Below are 20,594 nucleotides of genomic sequence, written 5' to 3'. Positions count from 1 at the left end.
GTGGGAGGGGGCTGAGCTAAAAGTGGGAGTGGTGTCGGGAAAAAAGTGGGAGGCTGAAGCCCCTCCCCTCCCTCTTCCCGCTCCGCGGCGACCCCTGGAGAGACGTACATTTGAGTACAATACACGAATGAAGAAAAAAAGCTATCACCTGAGTATTCATTTCAAAGGACGCGGTCATGGCTCTGGGAAGCGGGGTACTGGGGTATTATTCTCCACAGGCAGCATCCCAGGTATTTTGGAAGATGTTTTTTTTTTTTTTTTTTTTGCTTTTCAAATTTCTCGGGACCAATTTCATCTCCATTTTGTAGTGAAACCTTTTTTTTTTGCTTTTCAAATTTACATCAACACCTCCAGTAAAAACAGCCATTCCCAGTGCCTTGAGGATTATACAGGCCTTCGAATACATCTGATTCAAGTGAAATGGTGTTGGAAAAATTTAGGGTCAAACAATGGTACGAAACAAAATAGAATGTTGAACTAGCCAGATTTCAATCATGTCAGACCTTCGTCATATAATGTACGTTTGATTCGATTTAAAACTGATATGATAAAAAAGCCATGCACTTCTAACTCTCCTACCCCCCCCCCCCCCCAACAAACAAGCAAACAAATAACAAACCAGTGAGACCACTGACACGTCATATTCCAGAATAAGAGTACCTTAATTTTCTACGAAATCAAGATTGCTTCCAATTACACTTACTTTTGATAATTAACCAGTTTATCATGTTCTCGATGAAAAGGCTGTTTCGAGAACATATTATATTTTAAAACTCTAAAGAGTTCGAAAGACCTGATAATCGCCAACAGCTAATAATGAAGAAAAAAGAGAAAGAAAAAGGAGAAAAGGACTATTTGTAGGAATTCACAGTGGCGTAGCTACGGGGGGCCTGGGGGGGGCACGTGCCCCCCCTGAGATTTGGTGTGCCCCCCAGGTGCCCCCCCCCCCCCTGAAAAAAATTGACAGAGCAAAAAAAAGAAAAAAGGGAAAAAGAAGAAAAGAAGAAAAGAAAAAAGGAAAAGAAGAAGAAAGACAGGAGAGGAAAAAAAGAGGAGGAAGACGAGTTAATGAAATAATGTGAGGGGAAGACTTGCAACAACAAAAAAATCTTTCATGTTACTATAAAAATTTTGCTTGCGCTTCGCGCCAGAATTGCCTGTTCGATAAGATTCAAATCTTGCTCAATAGGCTGATATGGAGCAAGTTTTGAAGTCAATATACAAAACGTATTTTAGCTCGGACATCGAGCTTTCATTATTTTTTTTCATTTACAAATTTAAGTGCTCTGTAAAACGTCCGTTTTATGGTCAACATATCAGCCTTTTTTAGCTCACGCTGCGTGGTCACATTGTTTGATTTGCCAAGTTCCTATTGTCTACGTGTATTCCATAATGTTCCATTAAACAAATGTATTCAGAATGCCCAGATTCTAGGTCTGAATCTAAAACATGCGCGATAGCCTGCATGTTCTTTATTTAAAATGTACTTAAATTATCCAGTTTCACATCAGAATATCAATAATTGTCTGCTCACGCTTCACGATCGCATTATTAAAGGTCAAGTCCACCCCAGGAAATTGTTGATTTGAATCGATAGAGAAAAATCAAACAAACTTAACGCTGCAAATTTCATCGAAATCGGATGTAAAATAAGAAAGTTAGGACATTTTTAAGTTTCACTTATTTTTTTTACAAAACAGTTAAATGCACAACTCAGCGATATGCAAATGAGAGAGTCCATGATGTCCATCACTCACTATTTCTTTTGTTTTTTATTGTTTGAATTATACAATATTTCAATTTATACAGAATTGACAATAATGTAAAACTTGACTGAACTACATAATGTTAAACAATGTTAATTCCACAAGTTCAGGGAGGAATAAAGCTCGATTTCAAATGACATGGGTGAGAAAATCAGAATATTTAATATTTCAGATAATAAAATACAAAAGAAATAGTGAGTGCGTGATGTCATCAGTCCCCTCATTTGCATACTGACCAGGATGTGCATATAACTGTTGTGTGAAATTAAGCGAAACTTAAAAATGTCATAACTTTCTTATTTTACATCCGATTTTGATGAAATTTTCAGTGTTATGATTGTTGGATTTTTCTCTTTTTATTCAAATCAACTTTTTGTCGGGGTAGACTTGTCCTTTAATGATACCCAATTAACTATATCCTATTTATGATTTACAAAATATGAATAGAGTGTCCCGCTTTTAGGTCTAAAATCTCAATTTTCCATTTATTAATACAAAAAGTGCTTAGAATGACAAGTTTTTAGGTCGGAATGTCAAAAAAAATTGCTCGCACTTCGCAATATATACCGTCTTCGTGGGTAACTGTAAGCAGTCCTTAACAGGTCCCTTTTCGATAATGCTAGAACAGTTAATAAAAATTTCTGCTCGCGCTTGGCGTTCGCAGTAACCCTCTAGTTACATACGAATCTTGTTCAGGATCACGCATAACATTGCCCAGAATATTAAATTTTCAGGACAAAGAACATGAAAGTAAAAAAAAAATCGCTCGCGCTCGCACTTTTTATAAGGCTTTTGAGATAATTTCATGTTTATGTTGTTTTATAAGAAATAACAAGTGACTGATCGGAGAAAATATATGTGAAGATAATTTTGGGCCCCGTCCCCTATTGGCGAAAGTCGGATCCGCCCTTATGACACATACACACACACCGGAAAAAAATGGTGCCCCCCCTGAAAAAGCAAGGACCCCCCAGTGCCCCCCCCCCCCCCCAGGAAACAAATCCTAGCTACGCCACTGGGAATTCATGTACAAGATACGTATCTCATCGGCGTAATACAAACGCGAAGCGCGAACCAATTTTTTTTAATGTATCCTCACCTAGAACATGTAGAAAGGGACATTTCAATGATTTTTTGTAAAAATCAATAAAGAGGATTTGTATCTCCCTTACAAAAATGATGGAAAGCTTTCATTTGACAATTAAACAGAAAAATATGTATTTCAGAACTGCTTGTATGACGTATCAAAATGCAAACCCGCAGCGATAGATGAAAAATTATACTTTGCGTTTAAAAATGAATATTTTAAGGACTGTTTGTGTTTGTTGGAATTCTTGAAGACAATAAGCATATCACTAATCACAAAGTTGGCAGGATTAATATTCATCCCTTGGTAAAGACATGTAAGATTCATTTTCTCAATGTATTGGAAACAGCATTACCATATAGGACAGGAGTATAAATCACCTTCAGTGGTATTCCTTTTCTGTGCCTTTATTCATTTGCCCTTTTCTTGTCGTTTTTGTTTTCTTTTTCTTCATTTGCGCCCCGAAGTTCCAATTTCAATGACCCGGCCCCCCTCAAGTTGCCCCATGCATCCATCTATAGATAACTCCACTGGAGTGCTATCAGGAAATTAGTTCAATGTTCAAAGGAGGAGGTCTTTCACAGCAGTTTTTATACATTTTGATTGATTTTGTACTAAGAGATTTAATTTTATTATTTTTTGTAGATAGAACCTTCAGATCCGGTGTAGGTGTTTTATGACAGTTGTCAGCTTCTCAGTCCTGACAATTAATGAAAAGGTTGAAATCCATGGGGCTGGTTGGCTAAGATGCACTGGCCCCTGGCTGTTACTATGGTAACTGTCGGAGAAAAATGCAGCTTGTCAGTGCTGACAACTTTGATGAACTTTAATAACTTAATGTACTTGGGATTGACCTTGGAATTCTTGCATGAGGTTAACAGCTGATTTCTAAGCCCCGCCCACTTAATGAGTTTTTGTTATAATTTGTGTTAGTGTTTCTGTACTGTAATACCTGTTCTAAACATATGGCATCGCCTTTGAGGAAAATCGGACAGAAAATACTGTCAACCTATTGCAAAAGAGATCAGAGCATATTACAGAGATTACTCTCAAATGTGAGTATTCTAATAAACCATTAGGAATGTGCATTTATGTGATTCTTTGTGTGCTGTTGCATTTGCATGTATCGCGTTATCGTTGATACCGAGTCGTTTAACTCAGTCCCATATACTCATATTTCTGTTTGTTGATCACAGATGAATAATGAAAACGCTTCGTCATGCACAGTGCCTGGCCTGGATCAAAGGTCAGGTCAGATTAGTTATGTTGTTATCGTCTGTGGCTATGCATTTTCATTATGCTTGCCTGATGATGTGATCAATAGCTGACACGGCTGAATAATTATATCAATCATCTTATTTTTTTTTCTTTTCAAACCTGAGCTGAGCTAACCATTTTTGTTGCAATCAAAATCATATTGGCCCCTGGGGCTGGGCCGGGGGGGGGGGGGGGGGGATTTAAAGAAAAACATTTTTTATATTGTTCATTGAACTTATTTGGAGGACCCACAGATTTAAGGGAACAACAACTGTAGATTGATCGTGAGTTATTTAATCTTCTGGTGTTACTGTCACTGTCGGGAGTTTTTTTTTTAATGAACACCTAGATCTAGACGTCTAGCCTACCTTTCTGATGGCGATGATGAAAATATATAATGTTTACTTTTAAAAATTCAAAGACCCTTTCATGGCCTTTGAATCATGATCATGCATGCCCAACATTGTGAAATATACTTCCTGAGTGAAATGAAGACATCAAAATTGTGATCTCTTTTGAGTCTTTAAAAAATATTTTCAAAAACTTTATTGGATTCATTGCTCTTGACTTTATGCACCTTGATACAAAGTGGGTTCATGTTATATTTTTATTGTAATCTTGATATTCCAACCACATAAAGGTCAGAGGAGGATGGAATGAATTGGAATTTAAAGTTTTGACGGAAGGTTCAGGCATGGGGAAGGACCTCAAGTTAATTTCCATTTGTGTACTTATATGCTGAGTTTATATTGATTTTGATTTTTTACTGTAATTTCCAGATGTTTGTTTCTTCTTTATTTGCAGGATGTGCGCATGGGATTTGTTGGAATGGTTGGCAAGTAAGTTTTTACTTCTGATTTATCCGAAACAGTCTAAACTAAAAATAAATTAGGTCTACATATTGTATTCTGTAGTTCTGTAAAGATGGTTTTGAATGAAGGAGATTAACAAAATATGAACTATATCATGAACACATTTGATGGTTTTGTTTTGTTTTTCTTTTTGCTTAAAAGGATTCATTTTCAAGATTTGATTGCTGATTACCTATTTTCCATTAAAGATGAACAAAGAAAATTCATTCCCTATTCAATCTCCTTATCAAGTTGATATGAATCTTTAAACAAATATTCTTCTCTTCATTATTTTAAGGACACCATTGATTCGATTGAATAAAGTCAGTCAGGAGACTGGATGTGATATTGTGGTGAAAGCAGAGTTTGCTAATGGCGGGGGCTCAGTAAAAGACAGAGCCGCCCTTTTTCTCATTCAACAGGGCATTGACGAAGGTAAGTGATGCATTATTCAAAACGATGTACAGTATCTAAAGTGGTATTCAGTAGATTAAGAAAGAAAGGTTTTTAAAACATTACAAATAATCACTTGGATCAGAACTTTTGTGGGGTTGTTTTTGTGTGTTTTATTGTGGTAAGCATTATACCTTATTTTGACTATATGGCCTCTTTCTGAAAGGTCTGTCTTTAAAAATGTATAAATAAAGGTGAAGAGTAAAGCAGTGGGTAAATGTTTCTTTGTCAAGTCATTTGTTTTGGGTTTTTTTTCCATTTCTTCAGGTCGGCTGAAACCCGGCGGTACAGTTGTTGAAGGAACTGCAGGAAATACAGGTAAATTTTGAATTCTATGCTACTTTTTCCATTCATTTTTTTATTCAGTTATTTGAATAAATGACTAATTGATTAATGTACACTTTCTTCATTTACTGTTCTTTACTGTTACTTATTAAAAGAATTTATGTATTTATTCATTCATTTATTCATTCATTATTTTATTGATATTTACATTTATCTGTTTATTAATTCAATTTTTTGTTCATATTCAATTTTCTTTATTTTTTAAGTGAAGACATTCAGATGTTTTCTATTTAATTTTGATATAGTTTTCAGTATGTTTGAATTCATAACTTTTCATCTGTTTAAAGTTTAAATACGTAAATTTACCTACCTACCTTTCTAGTTACTGACTTACTTATTGATTCACTTTCTCTCTCACTCACTTACTTACTTACTAACTTTCTTATTTACTTACTAACTTTCTTACTTACTGACTTACACTTACTTACTTACACTTAGTTACTTACTGACTGACTGACTTACTTACTTACTTACTAACTCACTCACTCACTCACTCACTTGCTTACTCATGTACTTACTGATAGCCTAAGTTCATAATAGATTCAGATAGAATGAACATATACTTTGAGCAACATACAAGTCATTAATCTTCTGTATAATGGTTTCCTTTTTACCTTCTGTCAGGCATTGGTTTAGCCCATATATGTAATGCCATGGGTTTCAAGTGTGTGATCTATATGCCTAATAGTCAGAGTCAAGAAAAGATTGACATGCTGCGACTCCTTGGTGCTGAAGTCTTTCCTGTTCCTGTTGTGCCTTTTGATAATCCTGATAATTATAACCACCAGGTCAGTTGCTCTTACTTGACAATACATTCTAGATGCTCTTTTGTCATGAAAGCTGTTTAAAATTAAGTTAGGTTTTCAGACCATTGTTTTGAATTCTTTTCTTTTTACAAAATTTTCAGTCCATATAATATTTGTTAATACAAATTGTATTGGTAAATTGCCAATTCTTTTATTGCCAACTCATCCACTCACCACATGGTCTACCTTCATTTAGTCTAATGCCATTCCATCCATCACAATTTCGTCCAACAACCATTTGGTCCAATAACTATTCGGTCTAATCATCACTTTGACTAATCATCAGTTCGTCTGTGACCATTTCTTCTCATAACCAGTTGATCTAATATCTATGTTATTTTCATTTATTTTGCCCAATTGACACAAATGGTATATGGATTAAATGGCTATCGGACCAACTGGTTATTAGGCGAAATGGTGAGTGGACGAAATGGCAATTAGACCATGTGGATGGTAGACCAAATGATAGTAGATGAGTTGGTAATTGGACAAATTGGCATTTAACCATTTGAAAGTAAACCATTGTATTGAAGTCCAAAGTTTGAGACAATTTTCCTATTAAGATTGTAGCAAACTCCTCTTTATTCTGCATTTTTAGTTTACCCATTTTTCCAGCACAAACACTTATAGTTCTCATTGTTATTAATGACCACTCAATGTCAGTTTTATCTGTTAGGATTTATAAGTAATGGAATTTTAAACAGAAATACCTTATTTAGTTTGTGCTTTCTGTTTTCAAATCGGAACTGTGGTCCAGGGCCTACTTTACATGCTACTGCAAATATTTGCCTCATGAGTAAAATTGAACAAAGAGCATCATTATGTATTGTTTGTTTCTGTCTGTCTATCTCCATGTCTCTGCATCAGTCCTTTTCTCTCTCTCTATCTGTCTATCTTTCTCCCAATCTCTCTCATATTTCCAAATGAATCGAGTTTGAATGAATGGATGTTTAATTAAATAAAAAAATCAATATTAAAACTCTTTTCCACCATTAATTAGTCTTTCACTTCTAAACCATGAATCAAGAGGTTATCAGTGGTTTTAATGGAGATAATTTACTTTTTTTTTCATTCTAGGCAAGGAGACATGCTGAATCATTAGATAATGCAATTTGGACAAATCAGTTTGACAACACTGCCAATAGACAAGCACATATAGAAACGACTGGACCAGAAATATGGGAACAGACTGGTAAGATTGGAAGCGTCGTGGTGTAGCGGTTCTGACTCTCGCCTTGTAATCAGAGGGTCATGTGTTCGAATCCCACCATGGCCTAGCGTCCTTTGGCAAGGCGTTAATCCACACTTTGCCACTCTCCACCCAGGTGTTGAATGGGTACCCGGTAGGATGTGAAAGCCTATATGTAGTATGCCTAACAATTGAGTCTTGGAAATCTTGTTGGAATGCTCCCCAGGGAGTGGAGAAGGTGCATACATTGTATGCGGGCATGCAAGGATCCGATGACCGGGGTAATAATATGTCTGTAAAGCGCTTAGAGACGTCGTTCCGATGTATTAAGCGCTATATAAATGCGGAATATTATTATTATTATTAAGATAGTTTTTGTCTCACCTGCATAGCAGAGTGAGACTATAGGCGCCGCTTTTCCGACGGCGACGGCGTCAACACCAAATCTTAACCGAAGGTTAAGTTTTTGAAATGACAGCATAACTTAGAAAATATATGGACCTAGTTCATTAAACTTGGACATAAGGTTAATCAAGTATTACTGAACATCCTGCTTGAGTTTCACATCACATGATCAAGGTCAAATGTCATTTAGGGTCAATGAACTTTGACCAAATTGGGGGTATCTGTTGAATTACCATCATAACTTTGAAAGTTTATGGATCTGATTCATGAAATTTGGACTTAAGAGTGATCAAGTATCACTGAACATCCTGTGCAAGTTTGAGGTCACATGATTAAGGTCAAAGGTCATTTAGGGTCAATGAACTTTGGCCAAATTGGGGGTTTTCGTTGAATTACCATCATAACTCTGTAAGTGTATTGGTCTAGTTCATAAAACATGGACATAAGAGTAATCAAGTATCACTGAACATCTTGTGCAAGTCTAGTCACATTACAAAGGTCAATGGACTTTGGCCATGTTGGGGGTATTTATTGAATTACCATCATAACTTTGAAAGTTTATGGATCTGATTCATGAAACTTGGACATAAGAGTAATCACGTATCTTTGAACATCCCGTCCGAGTTTCAGGTCACATGACCAAGGTCAAAGGTCATTTAAGGTCAATGAACTATGGCCATATGTTGGGGGTATTTGTTGAATTACCATCATATCTCTGTAAGTGTATTGGTCTAGTTCATAAAACATGGACATAAGAGTAATCAAGTATCACTGAACATCTTGTGCAAGTCTAGTCACATTACAAAGGTCAATGGACTTTGGCCATGTTGGGGGTATTTATTGAATTACCATCATAACTCTAAGTATATTGGTCTAATTCATAAAACTTGGACATAAGAGTCATCAAGCATCACTGAAAATCTATTGTGAGTTTCAGGTCACATGACCAAAGTCAAAGGTCATTTAAGGTCATTGAACTTTGGCCATTTTAGAGGTAATTATTAGATTGCTGTCATAACTTTCAAAGTTTATAGATATAGTGTATGAAATGTGGATATAGGGGTAATCAAGTATCACTGACAAGTTTTAGGTCACATGATCAAGGTCAAATGTCAATGAACATAGTATTGTATCATTATATGAATTGTGTTTTTGTGAATAATTATTTTATAGTAGTTTTCAAAGTCAGCACTGCTGCTATATTGAATAGCGTGATGCAGGTGAGACCGCCAGAGGCATTCCACTTGTTAAGCTATTATTGTGAATTTTTATGAATATAGGTAGAAACTTAATGTGCTTTCAACTAGGTTGCTTTTTTTAGCTACATTTAAATTAAATGACATTTAAATATTATTATCATCTTATATTCAGCTAGGTTGCTCTTTTTAACTAAAGTTAAAGAAATGTCATACAAATTAAACAGTATATAATATTATTTCATTTAAATAAGTAAAGATACAGTTTTACATCTTCATACAGGCAAGTCCAAAATGCATTATATGAATTAGATAACAAGTGTCTGTTCTCAATTTTTTTGTGTGTGTGAGATATTGGAATTCATCTGGGTCTATATTCCAAGCTTTTAAGTTTCTTTTTTTTGTATCTCTAAGTACAACTTAATTTACATAGCCTATCATTAATAGGCATGCAATTATTGGGAATGTGAAGGTTTAAGTAGAGAAAATTCCTCCCTATTACTTAGAATGTGTAAATATTTTATACCTAGAATTGATTATGTCATGCAAAATGTTTCTGTTCATCATGATGATAATGATAGCTGGATTAATATAGCGTGCTTTGCCAGATGATACAAAGCACAATTTTTATCACTGTACCCCTGCTTTATCTCGAGCTAGCACTCATGATAATCAGAATTACCACCAATCAGTTGGAAGCTTGGAGGACTATATAAAATATTAATCATGCAATGATATTCTAATGTTGATAATGTTGCTTTGATGTTTTTTTTCTCTTCATAGAGGGAAAGGTTAATGCTATTACCTTTGGCACCGGAACAGGTGGCACTTTAGCAGGTGAGATACTCTTATACCACTTTCATACTGACAGCTTAAGTGGAGTTACTCCGGAGACCAAAAGGAGTTACTCCATTTTGGAGGGCAGTATGAGAATTCTAGGATTATTTCAATCCGGATTCAAAGCAGAGTACTTGACCCACTTCGAGAAGAGGGTTACATACGGAGTAAGTCCGCACCGGAAGTGCGGTAGCGCGAATCTCGCGCGTAACTTTATTCATTGCTGCATGGGGAAGATTCCTCGCGCCACGCATATGGCGCGAACTCGCTTGGAAACCACAGAAACGACTGCAGATACACCGCTGCAGAGCTTACCAGTTTGAAAGTGGTATAATGTCGGTCCACTCCACTTTGCCTTCAGTCTGAAAACCGCATTAGATAATAATGTTGATAATGATGAAGATGATGTTTTTACTACTACTAATGCTACTACCACTGTAGTAGTAGTACTTCTACTTCTATTTCTACTACGTCTTATGATGATGATATTGATAAATGATAATAATAATCATAATTTAACTCGAAGGTGAATTACCCTTTTCATGGGTCATGATAAATGAAAATTATTTTCAAGGGAATCGACTTTATCAAATTATGTGTCTGATCATATATTAAGTGTACAGGTAAAATAATTTTCAGTTTTCTGACTATATCACATGACATATGAGATGGTCTGCTCGCATGTGACTTCACTAACTTAAAACTGTTATTTTACAGGTTTTGCCAAACCCTCAGTGATGAATTTCCCTCAGTTTTCTGCTTTTACTTAAAGCTCCCATTTAACCTCTTTGTTGCTGGTAACCAAATGATCCCTTTATTTAAACATATAATTCAGTACTCAGTGACCATACTAACCAACTTGTTTTGTTTCTACCTTACAGGGGTAGGTATGTACATGAAGGAAAAGAGTAAGGATGTAAAGGTCGTCTTGGCAGACCCTCAAGGTAGTGTCCTCTATAATTATTTCACCCACGGTAAGATAGAAAGGTCACCAGGATCATCCATCACAGAGGGCATAGGTCAAGGTCGGGTCACAGATAACCTAAAGGGCGCTCCCATTGATCAGGCTTTGTGCATTATGGATACCGATGTTGTCAGTATGGTAAGTTGAAAACTTGATTAACCTAATAACCCTTGTCCAATAGGCCTAAAATTTCAACTTTTCATAATTCATGAGTCACAACTTTACCCAAGTTGAACATTTTCACTAGTTCAAGCTGATTTGTCTCAAGCTCATCTGTCATTTTTACAAAAAAAAATTTTTTAGAATAAACTTTGATAAAACATGCAACCTCATGAGAAGTCTATTATTCCTCCAATTGTTCTTTCAGAAAAGGGTGTACAAGTTTGCAAGTTTGTTCTTTTTCTTTTCAAAGTTGTTTTTGCACTATTAAATGTATTTCATCGGACCTCTTGATCTGATTAACAGACTTTATTTTACTTATTATAAATGCCCCTCCCACTTTTGTGATTTGAACTTCCACACACATACATGAAGAAGAATTTCATAGAATTTTTACAATCTTTGTTGATTTCTGCAAGTTTTTTCTTTCAAAGCAAAGTTGCACATTTTCCGTATTTCACCCACTGAACTCCTCTTCAAATAGTTTAATTGGGCTATACATGCGGGAATGGTGATAAAACAACTGATTTGTAGAATCACATGCACACCAATTTAATAAAATCAAAGTGCCAATTAATTAGCGACTGTAAATATACAATCTTGTTCAAATCGATTAAGAATTGGGTGAAAGGTTAGCTGTTGTCAATCTATTCTTCAAATCAATAGCTTTTAAATCACTTGTTAGGAATGTTTATTTATCAACACTTGACTGAAGCAAATACTACAATTGAAACAAATTGCTAATTACTACTCTTTCTATTGATGGCCTTAAATTTTAATTGTTTTATGAAATAGAGGAAAGGTTATGCTTAATCTTTACAATTTCTCCATTTTAAGTTTTAGATTACAGTTCCAGCTTATTCAGAATCCTATTAATTGCTTTGTAGCTTTGAGAACTATTTAATTGTTTTATGAAATAGAGGAAAGGTTGTGCTTAATCTTTACAGTTTCTTCATTGTAAGTTTTAGACAGTTACAACTCATACTGAAAAGTATTTCTATTAATTGCTTTGTAAAATCGAGAACTTCATGTATTTAAATGTTTTATGAAATAGAGGAAAGGTTATGTTCAATTGATTTCAAACTCAGTGTCAGGTGGCTTTATTGCAGAGTGGCATTTTTATTTGTTCTTTATTCAATTAAAAATCTGCCTTTATAGTCGTTTGATCAAATTATCAACTAGAGGAAAGGTTATCTAGAGTTCAATGATGAAAAGTTTTCAAAGAGAAACATAAATTAATCATTTAAATGTTTTTTTCTTCTGAAAAAAAAATGATTTTGTTAAATCTTATGTCGTGAATTATTCTTGTAAGAAAAGAGAAAGATATTTTGTCTATTTATACTGACAGCCACATTAGAAAGAATAACAGGAAGTGATTTTGCAGAAATATTTTCAACGAAAATTAATCTAGGATTTACAAACTGTACTTTCAGAGTTCTTGTAAGATGTGTGTGTACCCTTGGTGGACTACCATTGTTTTCTTTCTCACACTTATTTTTCAGGATTCAATAGGGAGACAATGTCAAAGACAATTCAGTTTTAATTTCTGGCATATTTTAACAATTGAACAATAAGTTCAAAAGAGCAAAAGCTAGATTTGTTCTACTCTAGAAAAAAGAATATTTTAGTTTTTAGTTGAATTGGCATTTCAACAATTTCTCTATGAGAATCATTGATTGTCACCTCACGATTGAACTCTACACTCCTTGGCTGTTGTAGCAAGCTCCAAATGACTTAATAACACCCAGATTGCAAAATAATTAGCCTTAGCTAAACAGATTAAATATAGATTTCAAATATTTGTTCCTCATTTTGGGAGAAATATTGTTTTATTGTAGGTGGTGTCTCCAAGATAAGGATAATCGAGGGTCGCTTTATTTACTAATTACAAAATAATGATGGATTTATAACTATCAATATGTAAAATGCAAATACAGAATCTATTTGTTCAGATATTTTATAATGTCTTGTTGATCCATCTAAAGTATTTTTGGTGGGATATATTGATATAGATGGAGTCGTATTGATAATCATTGTTTTCTGTTGTTTATCTGTCTTTTTAATGTAGACATTTCGTCTCTTGAAAGAAGAAGGGTTCTTTGTTGGTGCTTCATCTGGTCTTAATGTAGTAGCAGCAGTAGAGGTTAGTTCACCCCAGTTTTAAAAAAAAACAGAAGAGGGAAGCTAATTTTCTTATTACTGATCATTCACAAGTTTTTTTTTTTTTTTTTGCCAAGTAGCAATGTACAAAGTACCTTTTTGCAATATTTTAGGGCAATTTTGGACATATACGGGAGAATGTTGTCAATTACCCACAGGAACCCAGGGGGGGGGCCTGGTTACCTAATCTCCTTGTCTTTTCCGTTTTCTCCACGATGTATTTTCTTAAATCATAAAAGTACCCTCTCTTAGCTTCACAGTTGTAGAATTACAGTTTACATTAATTTGTGTTCGTCACTTGATTTAAAGTGTCAATTTTCATTCCTGTTTTTAAACGTCAATCCTTTCTACAAAATTTGCTGGGCTTCTCTCTCAATTTCAGTACTTTTCATGTGTCACTCATCCGTACAGAAACTGATAATTACTTTGTGTGCTCTAGATTTTTGAAATTGTTTCTCTTTTTTCCATTTGATCTTTTGTGAAATGGAAGCAGATTATTTAGAAATAAAAGATATGACAACCTCACACTTTTTCAAGTACATGTATATTAATGATTTCTGTGAATGTTGGGTGTCATGACTTTTAAAGAAAAGATTTGTTGTTTCTGTTGACTATTTGATTTAGAAGTTAGTAAATATCTTTCATAAAATGGGAATCAAATTCAATTTAAAAAAAGAATTAGATAACATGAAACATCAAGGAGAATTGAAAAAATGATTTAAAAAAATCATCAAAATTTGCAGTTGTTGTGAAGACTTTAAGATATACTGAACCAGTAGCAAGGCCACGTGTTAAGGACCTGCAAATACTGGTAACGATGTTGCTCATTTGTTGCCATGGCAATATTAGGATGTTACAGTTTTCCCATGCAGTAAAACGTGACTAACAATTACTGCTAAAGTGCTAATTAACTTTAGATGTAGCTGTTGTGTTATTGTAGAGCCAGAGAATTACAAAGCTTTGAAATGATAAAGATAATTTTTTTATTGTGAATACTCAAAATTATACTGATTGGATAAGGAGAAGTCAATTGAATTACAATTATTTAATTTTGTAAATTTTGGATGTCATACGCTGTGAGTCATATTCCTGAATAAACGTGTACATGTATGTTTGATGCATTTGTATAACTGTATAAAGATACACTTTTCCTCATAATACTTGGCTTTACTATAAAGTCTCCAAAATATCATATTTTATAGATCAGTATTTATGTTTTTCTCACCTTGTCATCTTCAATTGGTATAGTTTAGATGATTGTTTGATTTCAACAATATAATATTGGTAGAGTTTTTTATGGTTATATTGTAAATCAGAAACTGAATATTATTTTAATTAGCCTTGAACTGTGGGTATTTTTTTCTTCCTCAATGAATTAATTTTAATAATCAATAGTTCTCTATATATATACTTATAGATTTGGCAATTTGATTTTCATTTAGTAATTCTACTTGATTTATCTCCCTGACTATTAGAGCATTGTTTAACCTTCAAACTCTTTCTTTTCTATTCTGAACAAAATGAAGGATTTTTGAGATGCCAAGAGAGAATTACAAGTATTTCAAATATTTCAGGAGAATGTTACAAAAATTCTTTGCAAATCAGGTCCTTTTTTTTTCCAACTAGCGACCCTTGACCAAGATTAAATAGTGTGATTTGATGATCATAAATTGTCAAAAATCAACAACAACTGGGCTTGATAAACATTCAAATGATACATAATTACTCCATGATGAGGTTGTTGTATTTTGATTGCCTCGTAAAGAAGCATTTTATATTCCAACAATTTGTTTAAGGGGATGAGTTGTTGATAAAGCTGTAAAGCAAACAACACGTTGTGGTTGATCGGTGTGTGTGGTAGCAAGATGTTTATGGTATATAGTCACCGTGAAGAAGCAATCACTTGTGGCTTGATTAAACTTTTGATTTCAATCTATGCAGGTGTTATTTGTTTCTATTATTAGAAAACAAATAAATTCATCTCCTGCTATCTCTCTTGTATTTTTTCCCAGAAGGAAGAAGGGGTTGTATTGTTGTCTCTGAGCAACATGCTTTACTTTGAAATGACATTATAGTCAAAGAAATATTAGTGCAAAATTCATCTGTAAATCTTACATTTTGAAAGAAAAAGAATGCATACACAATTCCTTGTTATATGGTAAAAACTGAGGCAGTTTCATTTGACCTACATTTACATAATTAAACTTGATAAAATGTGCTATATTTTCTTATTGTATTGTCCAAATTCCATTCAGTGTAAATTCTTGAGAATAGACCTGATTTTAAATGATTTAATTATCTTTCTTTCCCTGGACTTTGGTAATAATGTATTTCTTTATAACATGTTAATATTAATCAAATAGCAATCCGCATTTATGACGTCCTGCTATGTCTCGTAAAATCCTCTGGCAAGCTTTGAGGAAGCTAAAGAAAAAGCACTTGTCCATAAAATTTGAATATATTAGTAAACTCAACAGTTCCATTTTATACCAAACTGGATATGAAATAATTCTAAAATGTATCATGATTGATGGTATTTTTCAAACTGTCACTTTTCTTCTGTTGCTGTAAACCTGCAACAATAATGGTTTGTTTGCCAAATTTTGAGAGAAGAAATGTATTTTATATATGTTATTACTTCAATTGGTTTTGAAATGAAGTCTGAAAGGGTATTGTTTTTGGGGGGCACCTAAAAGGTAGTTTTACTAATTTTTCTGAATTGAATTATAGGCGTATTATAGATATACAAGGCCAAGATCTATCTTTTTTATACTCTTCTTTCCATTTTCTTCCAATTTCTTCATTCCCTTCTTTTCCTCTTCTCTTTTTCTCCCCCCCCCCCCCCACCATGATATTTCACTATCACAAACAAGAAAAAGCCATGTGGGGTTTTTACTTTGACTTCAACATTATCATACACATTGACTATGAGCTTCATTGCAACTGAATTGTTTTCAGTACTCTCAGTTGTAATAATTAAGGTGGCTATTATATATGGCCTACATTGGACTGAAGAGGGCAGCATATGTGTAATTGTATCGGTCTTTGCTGAGAAGGGAAGACCTATATGGTCAACCCGGGGGGGCCACTTCCATTGACAAATGGATACCATGCGCGACCACGGGGTCTTGAAAAGCACCCTAAACACGTATTTTCCATATTCTGAAAATGCACCCCTTAACAAGGCGTGTGAAACCCTACCCTTAACAAGTATTGGAAACAAATACTATTGGCAAGTAGAATTGAGCCCCTAAACAAGTACAGCGATGTACTTAACAAGTAGGCCTATTAGAAATAAAACGATACTCTTGGCAAGTATTCCCTGAAATGAACCCCTAAACAAGTACAGCGATATTTTATTGTTATGTCATGGGTCCGTCGGTCGTCGGTTATACCTTTACACACCATTATTTTGGTTTTGTACGGCTCCACCTTTCACACCTCGCGCAAATCGGACTCTATACACGTAGTGTTGGGGCAAAAAGGACATCCTTTATAAAACATTTTGATTTTGTTTTATCATCCCCGCATATTTGACCCTAAACACGTATATTTTTCCGAGCGAAATAGATACCCTTTTTTCAATATTTTTGTGTTTTTGACACCCTTATCACGTTACGTACGTAACGTGCCCTATCTTGAAAAAGACATCCTTTTTACGTGTTTTTTTGGTCACGCATGGTATCCACTCGTCAATGTAAGTGGCCCCCCCCCCCCGGGATGGTCAACTGCTTCGTGTTGAGCACAATTGCTGCACCCCTTACAGGCCATAAAAAGTGTTTTGCCTTCAAATTAATTTTGGAAGTTGTTGTAGAAGTAGTAAGATGAGTAATCAAGAGAATTAAAGAAGTAGTAGGATTAGGAAATGTAATATTAGCATAAACAACAGCCACTATAGTACTGCTGTTATGTTTATGACTTTATTTGATGTAATTCATGTGCAGATATACCTTAATTCATTTAAAGATTTGTAGGCATACATAATTTTTTTCAGTTTTAAAATGTAATTGAAAATTAGTTATGATTGTACAAACTACTTTTACACTATGATCTATTATAATTTTTGAAAAATTATTAATCTGTATTTAGGTTGCTAAGCAACTCGGACCTGGGCATGTGGTAGCTTCCTGCCTGTGTGACACTGGTCAACGATACTATGCAAGGCTCTTCAACAGAACTTGGCTCAAAGAAAAAGGTAATTCAGGGACTTTAAAGTCCAGGCCACACACACTCCAGCAGAAAATCTTATTAGTATCTTTTCATTGCCTTTTCTTTTTTTCTTTATAATGGGGATTAAGTGGAAAGAAGCGAAATTGGATTCCTGAAAAAAACAATGCATTATTTAATTTTTCAATGTAATTTTTTTCCAAGTTAGGACAATTTATATAGTTAAGGTACTCCTGTCCCTTAAGAAAAAATAATTTTGTCCACACTTTTTTTGTTCTCCTTTTAATCGTTATTTTTTGTATTTTTAGTGCAAAAGAGAGATAATTGATCATAGCCCCAATTTTGTTTTCACAGTTAAAGTGTTAGGAAATTTGAAAAGACTTATTAAATAGGGAAAAAGTAATAATAGTGATATTTTTTTCCAATCGAAATGACAAAAAATCTTAGATCTCACAATATTTGTTATAATCCTCTCTACATCTTAAAATTCCCTTGTAGTTTTTATTTAACTTTTTTTTTTCTTTTTTTTCAAGTGTGAATTGACTTATTGTTTCCTATTGATGATAGAAGATTGTTGTTCTCTTTTTGAATGTTTTAGGATTATTTGATAGCGTACCAGAAGAATGTCACGGCTTCCTCCATTCATGATGACCTCTAGGAATGACCTCACATTATTGTTCTCTCAAGACACTAGGTGTGCTTCATAGCAAGTCATATTCTCAAGTGAAATAAATTGTCTCTTTGGCCCATATTCTGAAGTCGGGTTTAATTTAAACTCTGGTTCTAAGTTTTGGTTAACTATGGAGAGCCAGTTGTTACATATATCTCTAACAGTAGAGGTTCAATGTGTCAGCTCATTTGACTCCCAAAACATTATTAACTGCCTGGGAAGGATAAGTATGACAGTTGTCTTCACCATTAAAGAATTAGTAAAGAGCACTGTAAACATGAGAAGCATTCATCGTAACAAAACTTTGAAACGTTTGGCTTCCCATAATTTTAGCACAGAGTTAGACTGTGGTCAGAGTTAGACCGTGGTCTAAGTTAAACCTGACTTCAGAATACGGGCCCCAATGTATATTATATACTACTATAATAAGAATAACATCAGGCAGTTATCCCATACATCTATTCTTCAAATAAAACACAACATTATCCATGAATTGAATATGTAGAAGACAAAAAATCTTCCTGATCTTAATCACATTAATAGCTTAAGATGAAATATTACAGGTTGTAGGTTTGGTAGATTCCTTGGGAATACCAATTTTTTTCTTCCAAATTCAATATTAGAGTTTACAGTCATATTGCCATCTCAAAATTTGTGTTTGGTGTGAGTAATGATCTGATGTTGAAATCAGAATGAATGGAATTATGCCATGGAAATTAGGCCGTGTTTAAGTTTTTAGAAAGTAGATGTACTTAAAATTGTTCTAAATGATATAACTCCGATGTTCTTTCTGGTCGATGAAATCTCTTGATTTACGTATTCCATTGTTCCTCATCAGGAGTATTCTGTTCTTATGTGTTTTTTTATTTCAACTCATTATGTTTTCCAAGTCCTAGTTAACTCTATTTTGACATCGCTGCATTCAATCAATCGAATATTATAAGTAATGTAGAACAATTAATCTTTTATTGAGGGTTGATATTTAATTATATGGTTTCTTTAATTTTTTTAGATAATTCTGTGGTGTCCAGTATGTTTTCAGTAGAAGGTATGCTAACCTTGGTAAAGGTTGTTTCCACAGGAAGAATAAATTTATAGTTTTATACTTTAGTTTAATGGAACATGACAAATCACCAGTTTCCATTAAAAAAATGGTTATGGGTTATATGATAATTTTATAGCTTTGACCATTATATTTCATTTCAATATAATGTTTGGAAAGGATATATTCAGGAAACATGTTGAATTGTTATTATTGTTATTATTATTAGCAGACGTAATTAGTAGTTGCAGAAGCAGTAGATTAAAAGTATCATTATTACTGTAATATTATCATCATTCTTATTATTATTGTGATGATTCTCACGGCTATATATTTTGAATTGTGGAAGAACATGTTTTTACATTATTCCTGTTTTTTTTCCTTTTCTTTTAAGAGCATGGCATTGCCAAACCACATGATTTCTTTTTGATATGTCATCTTTGTGTAAATTCATAAACCCTATTTTATGAATATGATGATTTGATTTACATTGACGGTTAATTTTTTGGATTCAGCAAGAGAATTTTGCCTGCTTCCAGAGAGGTACATTATGAAAATAATATGATGATGGCATTGGTGATAGTATAAAGCATCAACTATTATTATACCCCCCCCAAAAAAAAAAATTGTTTTCATTATTTCAAACTGATTACATAGTTCTCCATTCGTTTATCATTATTTTTTACAGTGATTTTTCTTCATGAAATATTGATAATGATTGGAATGTATCAATTTGGTGTGACTAATCTGAAATGAATATATTTATGATTGTTTTGATATATCTAATAAACTTAGATCGCATATTTTTGAATTAGATTAATGTGACAATAGTTGTTATTTCTTTGTTAAAAATAAAATGTAAATTAATTTAGTGCTTAGTATAATCAGTATGATGATGATCAACATATTTGAACACGTGAAATTGTGCAGTGCGAAATTAATTACAAAGTCAAATTATTTTGGAATTATTTTTTGGAACATTGTGTGAGATGACGTAATGAAATGGCTCTCAGGGAATTCCCCCGTCGCAGAGCTGTTGTCGTCAAGGGGATTTCCCTGAATCGTATGCATGATGCATCAGGCAAGTTGTTTCTCGTGGGTAGGAAATTCTCATTCCCTCTTCGCTCGCTCTCTCTCTCCCTCTTCGCTCTCCCCCCTCCCTCCCCCTTTCATGCCGTCTCCATTCTTTCCTCTCCTACATTTTTCCTTCCATTCTCTATCCTGTAGCTATGGTCCCTCG

General features: G+C 34.0%; 1 protein-coding gene across 2 annotated transcripts; it reads left to right on the top strand.

Moving 5' to 3' along the window:
- The first annotated feature begins 3,508 nt into the window (after nucleotides 1-3,508).
- Nucleotides 3,509-20,170, top strand: LOC129264976 (uncharacterized). Of its 2 annotated transcripts, none has more exons than XM_064101906.1 (11): nucleotides 3,509-3,908; nucleotides 4,915-4,949; nucleotides 5,260-5,396; nucleotides 5,682-5,732; nucleotides 6,384-6,547; nucleotides 7,643-7,757; nucleotides 10,139-10,192; nucleotides 11,074-11,294; nucleotides 13,384-13,458; nucleotides 17,565-17,670; nucleotides 18,241-20,170. In XM_064101906.1, the coding sequence occupies exons 1-11, from the start codon at nucleotides 3,819-3,821 to the stop codon at nucleotides 18,288-18,290; spliced, it is 1,098 nt and encodes a 365-aa protein (XP_063957976.1). In that variant the 5' UTR covers nucleotides 3,509-3,818; the 3' UTR covers nucleotides 18,291-20,170. The 2 variants fall into 2 exon arrangements, with proteins under 2 accessions (XP_063957976.1, XP_063957977.1); XM_064101907.1 differs by having other exon boundaries at nucleotides 3,755-3,908; nucleotides 4,890-4,949.
- The last annotated feature ends 424 nt before the right edge of the window (nucleotides 20,171-20,594 follow it).

This window comes from Lytechinus pictus, chromosome 7 (genome assembly GCF_037042905.1).
Source record: "Lytechinus pictus isolate F3 Inbred chromosome 7, Lp3.0, whole genome shotgun sequence".
In the NCBI taxonomy this organism is placed as follows: Eukaryota; Metazoa; Echinodermata; class Echinoidea; order Temnopleuroida; family Toxopneustidae; genus Lytechinus; species Lytechinus pictus.
The sequence above is the reverse complement of the archived record's forward strand: the minus strand, read 5'-3'. Positions and strand labels throughout refer to the sequence as shown.